We start from the raw sequence: 12,386 nt of genomic DNA, 5'->3' as shown, positions 1-12,386 counted from the left end.
ATAGAGAACTTCTTTAATCTGATTTTAAAAAATCTATAAAAACCTGTAGCAAACACCATACTTAATAATGAAATGGTAAATAATTTCTACCCTAAGGTAAGAATAAGACAAGAATATTATCACTACTTTTATTTAATATTGTATTAGAGGTTCTAGACAGTACAATAATGCAAGAAAAAATCAATGTGTAAATATTGGGAAGAAAAAAGTAAAACATTATTTACAAAACACATTCATTTTGTTTGTACAAAATCCAAAACCATTCCAAAGAATAAGTGAATTTGGCAAGGTACTAGAGTTAATATAGGAAAAAAAAAATCACTGAATTTCTAAATGTGTGGAGCTAACATATAAGAAAAAGCACCTTATAATGAACGAGAAAAACAATAAAAAGTGCAAAAAACCTGTAGGTTATATGTTTTAAATCACTGCAAAGAGAAATATCAAAACAATTAAACTGAGAAATATACCACATTCACCAATAGAAAAAAAAATCAACAGAGTGTTACTGTGTCAATTCTCCCCAAATTGAGAGGCTGAGGCAAGAGGATTACAAATTCAAAGCCAGCCTCAGCAAAATCAAGGCGCTAAACAACTCAATAAGACCCCATCTCTAAATAAAATACAAAATAGGTCTGGGAATATGGCTCAGTGGTCAAGTGCTCCTGTGTTCAATCCCAAAACAAAACAAAATAAATCTGTACCCAAAAGTCTCTGTTTCTCTGGGGCACAGAAAGAAACAAAAATTAAACTAAATGATTAATGTTTTTGAATATTATTATCAATAAGAACAAAAGACATAGTGATTATTGTGTATGTGACTATGGGTAATCAGAGACAGCTGAAAGAGCATCAATCCTGAAAATTTCTATCTCCAAAAGCAGTAAGTACCTATTAACATATTGGATAAGGGTTACCTGTAAAGTAGCCAGGGGAAAAACTACACATATCCTTTCTAAAGACAGAGTTAAGAAAGTACCAATATTATAGAAATATTTAGAACACATCTTTACCTCTCCTGCATTAGCCCCATGTAAAAGATAGTGTCTTTACCATTGTTTGAAGTTGAGAAAATTTATAATCATAATTAAGAAAGTTTTGAAGCATTATAGTAACAAGATACTAAATTAGTATTTAAGTCCCTTGGTTTTCTAGTCATAATACTATTTATATCTTGAGATTACCACGTATGTTTAAAAGCAAGACTTAAATTAAAAAAGGGTATATCCCTAACTTCAACTAGTTTCATGAAGCATTTTAATTTAGAACTCATGTAAGAAAGTAGAGAACTTACCTGCCAAGCTGGAACAGAAGTTGAGTTGGACATCACTGTTTTTTGAAGTTCGTCAAGTACTGCATCTGGGAGTGGCTTTTGTGACTCCAGGAGTGATTTACACTGAACTTGTCTCAAAAGTAATATAATAGCTGGCTGATCCGGGTTATTTTTTAAATTCTAAAAATTAAACCACAAATAGCAATACATCATGTAGGCTATTAAGTGATGTAAGTACAAGGAAATTAAGCTATGCTCCATGTTGGGGGGAATTTTTCTTAATTTAAAACTCTTCTTATAGAATAATCAATTGCAAAAGCTAAATAAATATGTCGGACACAGTGGTGTACACCTGTAATCCCAGCAACTCAGGAGGCTGAGGCAGGAAAATCACAAGTTCAGCCTCAGCAACTTAAGAGAGACTCTTTCAAAATAAAAGGGACTGGAAATGTAGCTCAGTGGTAAGGTGCTCCTGCATTCAATTCCCAGTACCAAAATAAATAAATAAATAGATAGATAGATAGACAGACAGACAGATAGATAGATAGATAAACAAACTAGTTTAGGAATATCAAACCCTGTATTTTTAATGCATTTTTAAAATATCAGAGCTTTACACTTATACATAGTAGTTGGGTTCATCCTGACAAACTCATACATACATGAAAATCACTTTCAGTTCATGATTCCCCTGATTCCCTTCTCTCTGTCCTTCCCATCTCCTTCCCCTACTCTACTAGACTTCCTTTCAGTTATCTCTTAATTTATATTTGATTGGTCAAAACTTATATTTAAATAATCTTTAAGTAACGTGATATGCCATTTATTTGAGATTTAATATGTCCTTTCGACTAGATTTTTCTCAGGAAATATCCTGAAAAATTTAGGTTCTAAATGTAAATAACCTAACTAAGCAAATATAAAATTAAGAGCGAAGGCTATCACCATTCCACTGGAATAAACTATACCATATAAGAAGAGGCAAAATTGTGCTTCTTTCTCAAACTACAATGTCCACTACATTCCTTTCTTCTAGGCACAGACCTCTTAATCATTGGTAGTAAAAGAAATAGCCCCTTTCCATATTTTCCTGAGCTATTATTTATACACTAACATATAGAAATAAGAGTTTGAAGGTTCCTCGCACAAAAAAATGATAATATTTGAGGAGATGAGAATATTAGTTATCCTGATTTGGTTATAACTATATTTATTTATTTTTATTTATATATATTTATATATATTTTGAATTATAATACAGTACTCTGTAAATAAATATAAATATTATGTTAGTTAAGAAACTGCAAACCTGACCCTGAAGGTGAAACATTAAGCTACTATTTCAAAAAAAAAAAAAAAAAAAAAAAAAAAGAATGAACTGGCCTTCAAGAACATGCTTATCTATTTTTTTATTCATTAGTTCATAGTCAGACATATTTATAAAATGTATCTGGATTGCTTTCTTCTAAGTAAGAGATAGGAACGATAAAATGCCAAGGAAAGGTTCATACATCATTTTTTTTATAGATCCCTTTTTTTGTATGTTTTTAGTTGTCAATGGACCTTTATTTTATTTTATTTATATGTGGTGATGAGAATTGAACCTAGTGCCTCACACATGCTAGGCAAGCTCTCTATCACTGAGCCACAACCCCAGCCACCATATATCATTCTTGATTCTATGAGAGCACAAGGAAACTTTTAGTTCATGCTGAATAAACACTCCTGGTGTAACAGCCAGTCCTGAACTTATCTCAGATGGAATTCCTTACATGAAGAAGAAAAATGTAATCACTCTGCTTCTCAGAAGGTTAGCAAGTCCATTTTTCTTTCTCTATAAAATTTAAAACTATTCTTTCAAAAACCTTATTTCAAAAAACAACACAATATCTCTGGCAAGCATTCATGAAACAATGTTTCCAAGAAAAAACATGTTTAAAACTCTCAACTACTAATTTTTATTTCTGAGTAGATTTATTAATTCATTCATTCAGTAAATATTTATCAGATCCCTATTATGTGCTAGGCAAAATGCTAAGAATTTACTCACAGAGCCTCCAAGTTGATAGCCCTATAATCCTGACATGTAACACATTACTTGTGAGGGATTAGTTCCAGTTCCCATTCATCAATTTTCATGCTATGTGGCTCAGAACTTGAAAAATGGAAGAAAAATGAAGGGATCCTGAAAAACACAGCATTCTGAAGGGAACAATCAAAAATCAAAGGAAAACAGTGCCTCGTTAATGGTACCCAAAAACTAAAATAAAAAAGGTTTTTTTAAGAGCTGGAGTCCTAGAGTCAAATATGAGTTCAAACTGCAACACTATTTTTAGCTGTGAACCCCTGTGCTTACTTTCTTTAAGCCTTAATTTTCTCACTTGTAAAAATGTTTATTATATAAATACCTACATCACAGGATTGTTGCAAAACTCAAATACAAAATGTTAAATGCAGAGATTGACTTGTAGCAAGAAATCAATAAATTCTGAATGTTATCATCATAATCACCACCACTATATGCTCTTTAAATAACACACATTTCATTTTTGAAGCTATTTTTAAGTTTAAAAAAAGAGTAAAATAAGAATCCACAAGTTCAATGCATAATTATATAATAATACCTTTGTGCAGAGAGCTTCAGCTTCAGATACTCTTCCTGTGTCTATCAGACCAGTGACAGCTTGTGAGAGAGACCACCTTTCAAGAGATTGGTTATAATTTTCAAGAAATTCCTTGCCCTTAACTGTAAAAAAAAATATCACTGTTACTTTCTTCTGTAATTTATAATACATCCTCAAGGGAATAAATAGTTGCAGAAAGTACTACACATATAAAATTTTTAAAACTTACATATAGTAGTGAAATACCATAGATTATGCTGACATGAGACAAGTTTTTGAAAAGTTTCATGGCACAAGTATTTATGGCTAAATAACTTGAGGCCACATTATTATGATCCAAACAAAAAAATCACTGTATCCACAGAAACAGGGAATTCGCTGAAAATATTTAAAGATTTAAAAATAAAGTGCATATATTCAAACTATACCATTTGGAAAGTTCTAACATAATTATATGTTAGTGAACTATTATCAAATTAAGATAATGAACATACTCAATATTATCAAAAATTTCCCCCTGTCCCTTTTGTAATCATTTATTTCTCCAGATCATCCAATCTCACCTTAACCTTCTCTCTGTCCCCAGGCAACTCCTCATTTATTTTCTGTCACAATACGCTTTTTACAAAATGTCACATAAATGAAATCACACAGTATATAGTATACACTTTGGCATTCATTTTCAAATTCAAGAACAAGCCCCACTTGATCATTTGCATGTGTTATTGGATTTGAATTGTTGAAGTTCTAGTATGAACTTCTCCATCTACATTTGTGAGTAATGTTGTTCTGTAGTTTTCTTGTAATGCCTTTGTCTGGTTTTGGTATTAGAATAATGCCAGCCTCATAGAAAGTATTATAAAGAGTTACCATCTCTTTGATTTTTCTGGAAGAATTTGTATGGAATTGGTATTGCCTCTTTCTTAAATGCTTAGTAGTATTTTAAGTGAAATCCATCTGGACCTAGAATTTTCTTTGTGAGATTTTCAATGTCCTTAATAGATATATAGCTATTCAATTTATTTATTCTTGAGCAAGCTTTATGTCTTTTAAGGAATTTGTTCACTTTCCCTTAAGTCATCAAATGTCATGGCATAAAGATGCTCAAGGTGCTTATTCACCTTTTTTATTATTCTACTTGTATCTTAACAATTTCAAGATCTTATTCACATTCGTGACATGGGCACAGTCCATCTTCTTTTTCCTGATCCATCTGGCTAAAGGTTTATTGATGTTATTGTGATTTACAAAGAATTCATTTTTTTCATTAACTTTCTGTTTGATTTCAACTCTTTATTTTTTCCTGTTTACTTTGGATTTAATTTCCTATTCCTTTTTCTAGATTTTTAGTTTGTTTGTTTATTTATTTATTTATTGTTTATTTATTTTAATTAGGTATATATGACAGCAGAATTCATTTTGATTCATTGTACACAACTGCAGCACAACTTCTCATTTCTTTGATTGTACATGATGTTGTGTCACACCATATGTGCAGTTGTACGTGTACCTAAGGTAATAATGTCCATCTCATTCCACCATCTCTCCTGCCCGCATACCTCCTTCCCCTTTGCCCAAAGTTCCTCCATTTTTCCCATTCCCCCCCCTCCATTATGGATCACCATCCACTAGACTTTAAGGTAGAAACTGAGATCACTGATGTCAAGAAAGCGCGTCTCCTTTTTTAACTATAGACACTTAATGTTAAAATTTTCCATTTGTGTAGTGCTTTGCAATTTTGCATAATTTTGATATGCTGTGTTTATTTTCATTTCAAAATATTCTTCCAATTTCCATTTGACTTGTTCTTGGATCTAGATTATGTAGAAATATGTTATTTAGTTTCCAAGTATTTGAGAACTTTCCAGTTTATTTCTAATTTAATTCCAGTTTATTAAGATAGCATACTTTATATAATCTGAACACTTTTAAATTTATTGAGGCCTGTTTTGTAGTCCATAATATGATTTATTTGGGTATATGTTCAGTGTGCACTTGAAGGGTACATTTAACTGTCAGAAGAAATAGATCAATAAAAGTGCAATAATAATAATAATGTCAGTTATGTCAAGTTAGTTGACAGTGTTTTTCAAGTCTTTAATACCTCTTTACTGATTTTCTGTTTAACTGTTTTCTCAGTTATCAATCCATGCAAAACAATGCTCTTTGTGAGAGGGGAAACAAATAAGATGAGCCCCAGTAGAGCCCAAAAAACTCCCTAAATAGAAGAGATGAACTGGGAAAACCAGGAAAGAGTTCTAGAGCATAGTACTAGGGAGGAGACAGCTGCAAAAAGAGTTCTAGAAATCCACAAAAGGACTCCTCAATTATTTAGCTCACAACTGATCAGCACAACTGTGGGGAAACTACCTGAGGCCAGGAAAAAAAAAAAAAAAAAAAAAAACATCAAAAGGAGGAATAAGAACCTTCAGAGTTTACAGAAGACTGGAAATAGTTTGTTAATTAACAAAATACAAATCTTACCCTGAAAGGCAACACATTAAACCACTATCTCCCATAAAGAAAAATTAGAATGAATTGGCATCTTGAAAATACTGAATCTTCTGATCCATTAATATTTGTGTACTTCATTTCTCTCAGCAGTATTTTGTACTTGTTAGTATATGGGACTTACACATATTTTGTTAAAGTTATCTCTACATATTTAATATTTTATATGTTATAAGGATATTTTTTATAAGGAGTATAAGTAGCTTATTTTATATTTTTTTTAGTTGCAGATGAACACAATATCTTTATTTATTCATTTAATGTGGTGCTGAGGATTGAACCCAGTGCTTCACGCATGTGAGACAAGTGCCCCACCACTGAGCCACAACCACAGCCCTAAGTAGCTTATTTTAATGGCAACTTTTGGTTCCTGGTATATAATCATACTATCAATTTTGCTATGTTGAACTTGCATCCTGTAAACACACTGAGCTTAATTCTTGGTTCTAGTGGCTTTTTTTGGTAATTTCCTAAACTACTTCTATGTACATAATCATATCTGCAAATAAAAACAGCTTTAATTTCAAAGACAAAGAAACTTTCTAAGTATACGTATATGGAAGGAGATGCATATGCATGCATGTATTTACGTATGTATCTCTGTTTTAGGGTATAATCTCTGTGTTTCAGGAAAATAGGAAAATAGGTCATTTTTCCTTCCCAATGACTGAGAAGTTGGTGCCTAGAAGAAAGGTAGGTAGTGAACATCTTTGATAAAAGTTTGAGAAAGAAACACAATTATACTCTTCTTTTTTTTATATACATTATTTACTTATTTATTTTTATGTGGTGCTGAGGATTGAACCCAGTGTCTCACACATGCTAGGTAAGCACTCTACCACTAAGCTACGACCCCAGTCCCATACCTCTTTTTATAGTTTGTTCCAATGGAACAGTGATAGTCTTCACTCTTAATTTTATATTTTCTTAGTTCAGTTATTTACATTCAGAATATTACTTGAGAAAACCCAAGTCAAAAGGACACGTTAAATCCTAAATAAATAACTTATATACCACAATAACAGCATTGCTTACATTAAAGATTATTTAAATATCGGGTTCGATATTCCCAAGCTCATAAGTCTTTTTGTTTGCTTAGTTTTTGCAGATAATAATTGTTCAAAATAATGATAGTGCTGGGCATGGTAGTGAATATCTGTAATCCCAATAGTTCAAGGAGCTGAGGTAGCAGGATTATGAGTTCAAAGTCAGCCTCAGCAACTTAGTAAGGTCTTCAGCAACTTAGAGAGACTATGTCTCAAAATAAAACATGTGAATAAGTGATTAAGCACTCCTGGGTTCAATCCCTGGTACCAAAAAAAAAAAAAAAAAAAAAAAAAGATAGCAATAATTTCATAAGTTATGTATGCTTAAGTGCATGTGTGTATGAATGCTGATAAATGCTCATGTATAAGCAAAATGAGTGACAACAGGGATATAAGGGACAGGAGAGAGAAATTAGGATATTTTATTATATGGTTCTCATACTACCCATGAAGTGGTACAGTGTTATTTGAAAGTGGTCTTAGATTAGTTTTAAGCATACATTGCAAACTCCAGGGCAATAACTTAATATATATAAATAAAAAATTAAAGAAGTATAACTGATAAGCTAAAAATGGGGACAAAATGGAATCATATAAAGTGAAGAATTAAAACTAAAAGGAAAAAAAAAAAACAGTGGAAGACAAGGCCAGGTGTGGTAGCACATACCTGTAAATTCTAGCTACTCAGGAGACTGATGCAGGAGAATTGTAAGTTCAAGGCCAGCCTGGGCAACTTAGTGAGACTGTATCATATTTTTGACTTATACTTTAAGTTCACTTTATTAAAATACTTCAATCTTACAATGCCACTAAAGAAGGACCTACTTTTTAAAAATTTGCCCTGGTAGTCCCTAAGAGACAGGCAATAATGATCTTTAACATTTACCAAAACAATAACTGATAATCTAAAATTAATTTAGTGAAAAACTACTGTCCCAAGACAAAAAAGTAGGTTATGCTAATATATAAGATGCTAATTATAGATCACTTTTCAATGAACAGATCTGCAGAATTATAAGTGATATTGAGGAGATTAACAGCTACTCTGGCCAATATTCCCAGGAAGAATCAGAGAACACTTTTAGAGCTGGTTTCAGTAAAGACTTCCAAGTCACCTGAATCCCCAAACACTGGCTAAGTCTCAAAACAGGTAAATGCTATACAACAAAGACTCAGCTTCCAGATATAATGGACTTTAAAGCTATTTAGAAAAGTACAGTACACTCATCACATTTCTGTACAGCTAAAACCGTGATTTTTTTTTTTTTTTTTGGTAGTTGTTGCTGGACAGAATGCCTTTATTTCATTTGTTTATTTTTATGTGGTACTGAGGATCAAACCCAGTACCTCATACATGCTAGGCAAGTGCTCTGCCACTGAGCTATAGTCCCAGCCTAACAACCATGAATTTTTTAATGAACACATTTTATAACAATATATGCTCAGTTATTTGTGTTCCTGATTTAATCATTTGAGGAACCTGAATTAAATCATGTATTTTTAAAATGCTTCTTTAAACTTACTTGAAGCAGAAACAGCAGATAACAGTGCCAAGTATAAATCCATCCTCTTTGGCTGAGTGTTGTTCACTAGAGCCAGCTTATCATCAGCATGACAGGCTGCCATCAGTCCAGCCCAGACAGCAGGGTCACCTAAATACAGGAAACATAGTTAAAAGGATTGTTAATAACATTATGTCAAAAAGCTATCAAAACTTAGAATAAGAATTCTTAGTAGCACCTCCCCCCAAGAAAAATCAACTATATACTCAGAAAAATTCACTTCCTTAAACAAAAACTAAATTGTTTTCAAAAAACAGATTACTACATTGGTGGTACACTCCTGTAATCCCAGTGGCTTGGGAAGCTGAAGCAAGAGGATTACAAATTCAAAGCCAGCTTCAACGACTCAGCGAGACCCCATTTCTAAATAAAATATAAAAAAAGGGCTGGGGATGTGGCTCAGTGGTTAAGTGCCCCTGGGTTCAATCCCTGGTACCAAAAATAAATAAGTAAATAAAGATTCCCGCCCCCCCCCCCAGAACATTAGAGGAGGAAAAATATCTTATCATGCTCTTCTTCAAAAGCTGGTCAACTCAGATACCTAGAGTGAAGTGTGTGGAAGGGGCAATTTCATTCCCTTTCACTACACACCAAGGACAAGCTCAGATAGATGCTCCTTTTTATCACTCAGGATAAACAAGATTACACAGATTTTAAGTTCTTTTTTTTTTCTTAAGGGGGGGGGAGAGAGAGAGAAAGAGAGAGAGAGAAAGAGAGAGGGAGAGGGAGGGAGAGGGAGAGGGAGGGAGGGAGGGAGGGAGGGAGGGGGAGGGAGAGGGAGGGAATTTTAATATTTATTTATTTATTTTTAGTTTTCGGCCGCACACATGCCTGGCGAGCGCACTACCCCTTGAGCCACATCCCCAGCCCAGATTTTAAGTTCTTAGGAAAGGATGAGACAAAGCAAAGGCTAACATTTTATCTCTTCTCTACCAAGAAGGCATGACAGACACTCCATCATTACAAATAAGGCATTTATACACTTATGTATCACTTCATTCATCTGATCTTTTCTTCCTTCTCACTTGGACAGCAGCTTCAGGTGAGAGGGGACACCTGATAGTGAGTTGAAGAGGTGATAACAGAAAGAGATTAGATGTATAAACTCTGTTTAAGAAAATTAGTTGTGAAAAGAAACAGTTGAAAGAAGATTTGGAACTTAGGTTTTTTCGTTTGTTTTTTAAATTTGTTTGGTCTTTTACTATTAAAAATCCTATTTTCTCTCCGTTTCTCTCCCCCCATTCGTCTTTGTTTACTGTAGTCTTTTCCTCATGCTCTTCCTTCCTGTTCTGTTCTTAGTTGCGGGAGAACATACGGAAATGGTAGGAGACCTTCAATGATACATAAAATTATAAGAGGTCATGAGGGGCAAGGGGGAGGGGAAAAAAAAGGGAGAGAATTGAACAACAGCAGGGGAGGTAGAGAGGGAAGATGGGAGGGGGGGGGATAGTAGGGGATAGGAAAGGTAGCAGAATACAACAGTCACTAATATGACATTATGTAAAAATGTGAATATGTAACAGATGTGATTCTGCAATCTGTATTTGGGGTGAAAATGGGAGTTCAAAACACAATTTGAGTCAAATGTATGAAAGATGATATATCATGAGCTATGTAATGCTTTAAATAATCAATTAAAAAAAATCCTATTTTGCAGTTTACTTCATCAATATTTTTGTCTTGTTACCATTAAAAAACAAAAGGATAATTTTAAAATCTCAGGAGGTGTTAGTTAATAACATAGTCTTTTAACAATACCTTTTAGTTTTCTTTTTATTTTTTTTCTATTTCACTAGACCATCCAAAATAAGTCTCCTATCAAATGTCTGCACTATATACCTATTTCACTTATAGGTGATCAGTATTATCGCTCATAATACAAAAATCACTAAAAATCTTATGCAAGATTAAAAAAATTTTCACAAAAAATTAAATGTATACTTCCATATTACAAAATAATTTCTTCCCAGATAATGACTATCTTCTTTTAAGTAACAGAAGACATAATCAAACTCCAGAACAAACAAATGAGGACCAGCCCTTAGAATGTACAATGACAACTAATTACTGTAAAATGATCTGAGTTTCAGGGCTGGAGTTTAGGTCTAGCAATGTCACAAATTAACAGTGTGGCGCTTTCCCTTTGGGACTCATTTTTCTGTAAAACAAGGCAACTGAACTATCCATTGGCTGAAGCGCCCTTAGGTCTAAAATCCTATAATTACATCTGACATAGACTGAATACTGACTTAACTCCTAAGATTAAATCAACAGGCCTTTGGGGGATCTTTGTTTGTTTGTTTTAAGATTTTTTAAACATATATATATATATATATTTTAGTTAGTTGATAGACCTTTATTTTATTTATTTACATGTGGTGCTGAGAATAGAAATGCAGTGCCTCACTCATGCCAGGCAAGTGTGCTACCATTGAGTCCTGGCCCCAGTCCATAGGGATCTTAAGGTATTCTATAGTTAATATTTCTGGTTAGGGGACGGACATTAGTGGGGAGCAATTTCCTCTGCCACAATACAGAAGAACTGCCAATTCCATGAACTCTTTTTTAGTTTTATTTTTTGGTGGTGATGGGGATTTTGACGCACACCAAGCAAACACTCTAGTGCTGAGCGACATCCCCAGCCCTCGTTCCATGAACTCTTCCATAGATAATCAGTAACCCAAATTCCCTGTGAAATAAAGTGATACTAGAAAAAATATATAAACTATAAACTTGAAACTCTTTAAATACAGATTGCTAAAAGTTAAAAATATCTCTTAGAAACATAAATTTAGCAGAAATTGGATCTTCTTCCATTCAATTCTAAACTCTTTTATCTTTAAATTCCTGAAAACATTCCTTATGGTAAAATCTGTACTTTGCTTAACTAAAGATCTCAAGAATTAGATATATAGCCACTACACTAATTACAATTATATTCACTTTTATTGGTCTCCAAAAACAAGTTAAGCATGCTTTACTACTTGGTCCCTGTTTTAAACATCTTACATGATGATTTCGCTTTCTTCGAGTATGTATTTCTCCAGGTAATGTGGGGAAATATCAGAGATCACTAGAAAGGACCTTATCTGGGCAATCACCTTCCTAAAGTTTATGTCATTTACATAATCAAAGACTAACAGATCTTCTATCATGTTGGAGACATAATAAGAATTCTTGAGAGTAAGTTTATCTAGTATTTACTTGAGAACACCTCTAACAATGAGAAACTTGTCAATATATATCATAGACAAATTCAAATGTTTAGGTCTCTTTTTTCTCTAATCATGTCAAAATGAAAGAAAATATAACATGCATTGGTCTATTTACTTGCTTTATAAAATAATCCCTGAAATATTAAGATATCTTG

The 12,386-nt window shown here is 33.0% G+C and overlaps 1 protein-coding gene across 3 annotated transcripts in view; it reads right to left on the bottom strand.

The window, feature by feature from the left end:
• The window catches only part of SKIC3 (SKI3 subunit of superkiller complex), a 106,043-nt gene that overhangs the window by 21,363 nt on the left and 72,294 nt on the right, over positions 1-12,386 (bottom strand). For all 3 annotated transcript variants that reach the window (XR_014020338.1, XM_081278516.1, XM_081278517.1), the window contains 3 exons: positions 8,978-9,106; positions 3,898-4,019; positions 1,295-1,453 (listed from right to left, as the gene is read on the bottom strand). Coding sequence is in view for 2 of the 3 variants with exons in the window: in XM_081278516.1 (XP_081134642.1) it covers positions 1,295-1,453; positions 3,898-4,019; positions 8,978-9,106 (410 nt within the window). In the remaining variant the exon portion in view is untranslated. The remainder of the gene's footprint in view (positions 1-1,294; positions 1,454-3,897; positions 4,020-8,977; positions 9,107-12,386) is intronic.

The sequence above is a fragment of the Spermophilus citellus genome (assembly GCF_964194105.1).
Source record: "Spermophilus citellus genome assembly, chromosome: 1".
Taxonomy (NCBI): Eukaryota; Metazoa; Chordata; class Mammalia; order Rodentia; family Sciuridae; genus Spermophilus; species Spermophilus citellus.
The sequence above is the reverse complement of the archived record's forward strand: the minus strand, read 5'-3'. Positions and strand labels throughout refer to the sequence as shown.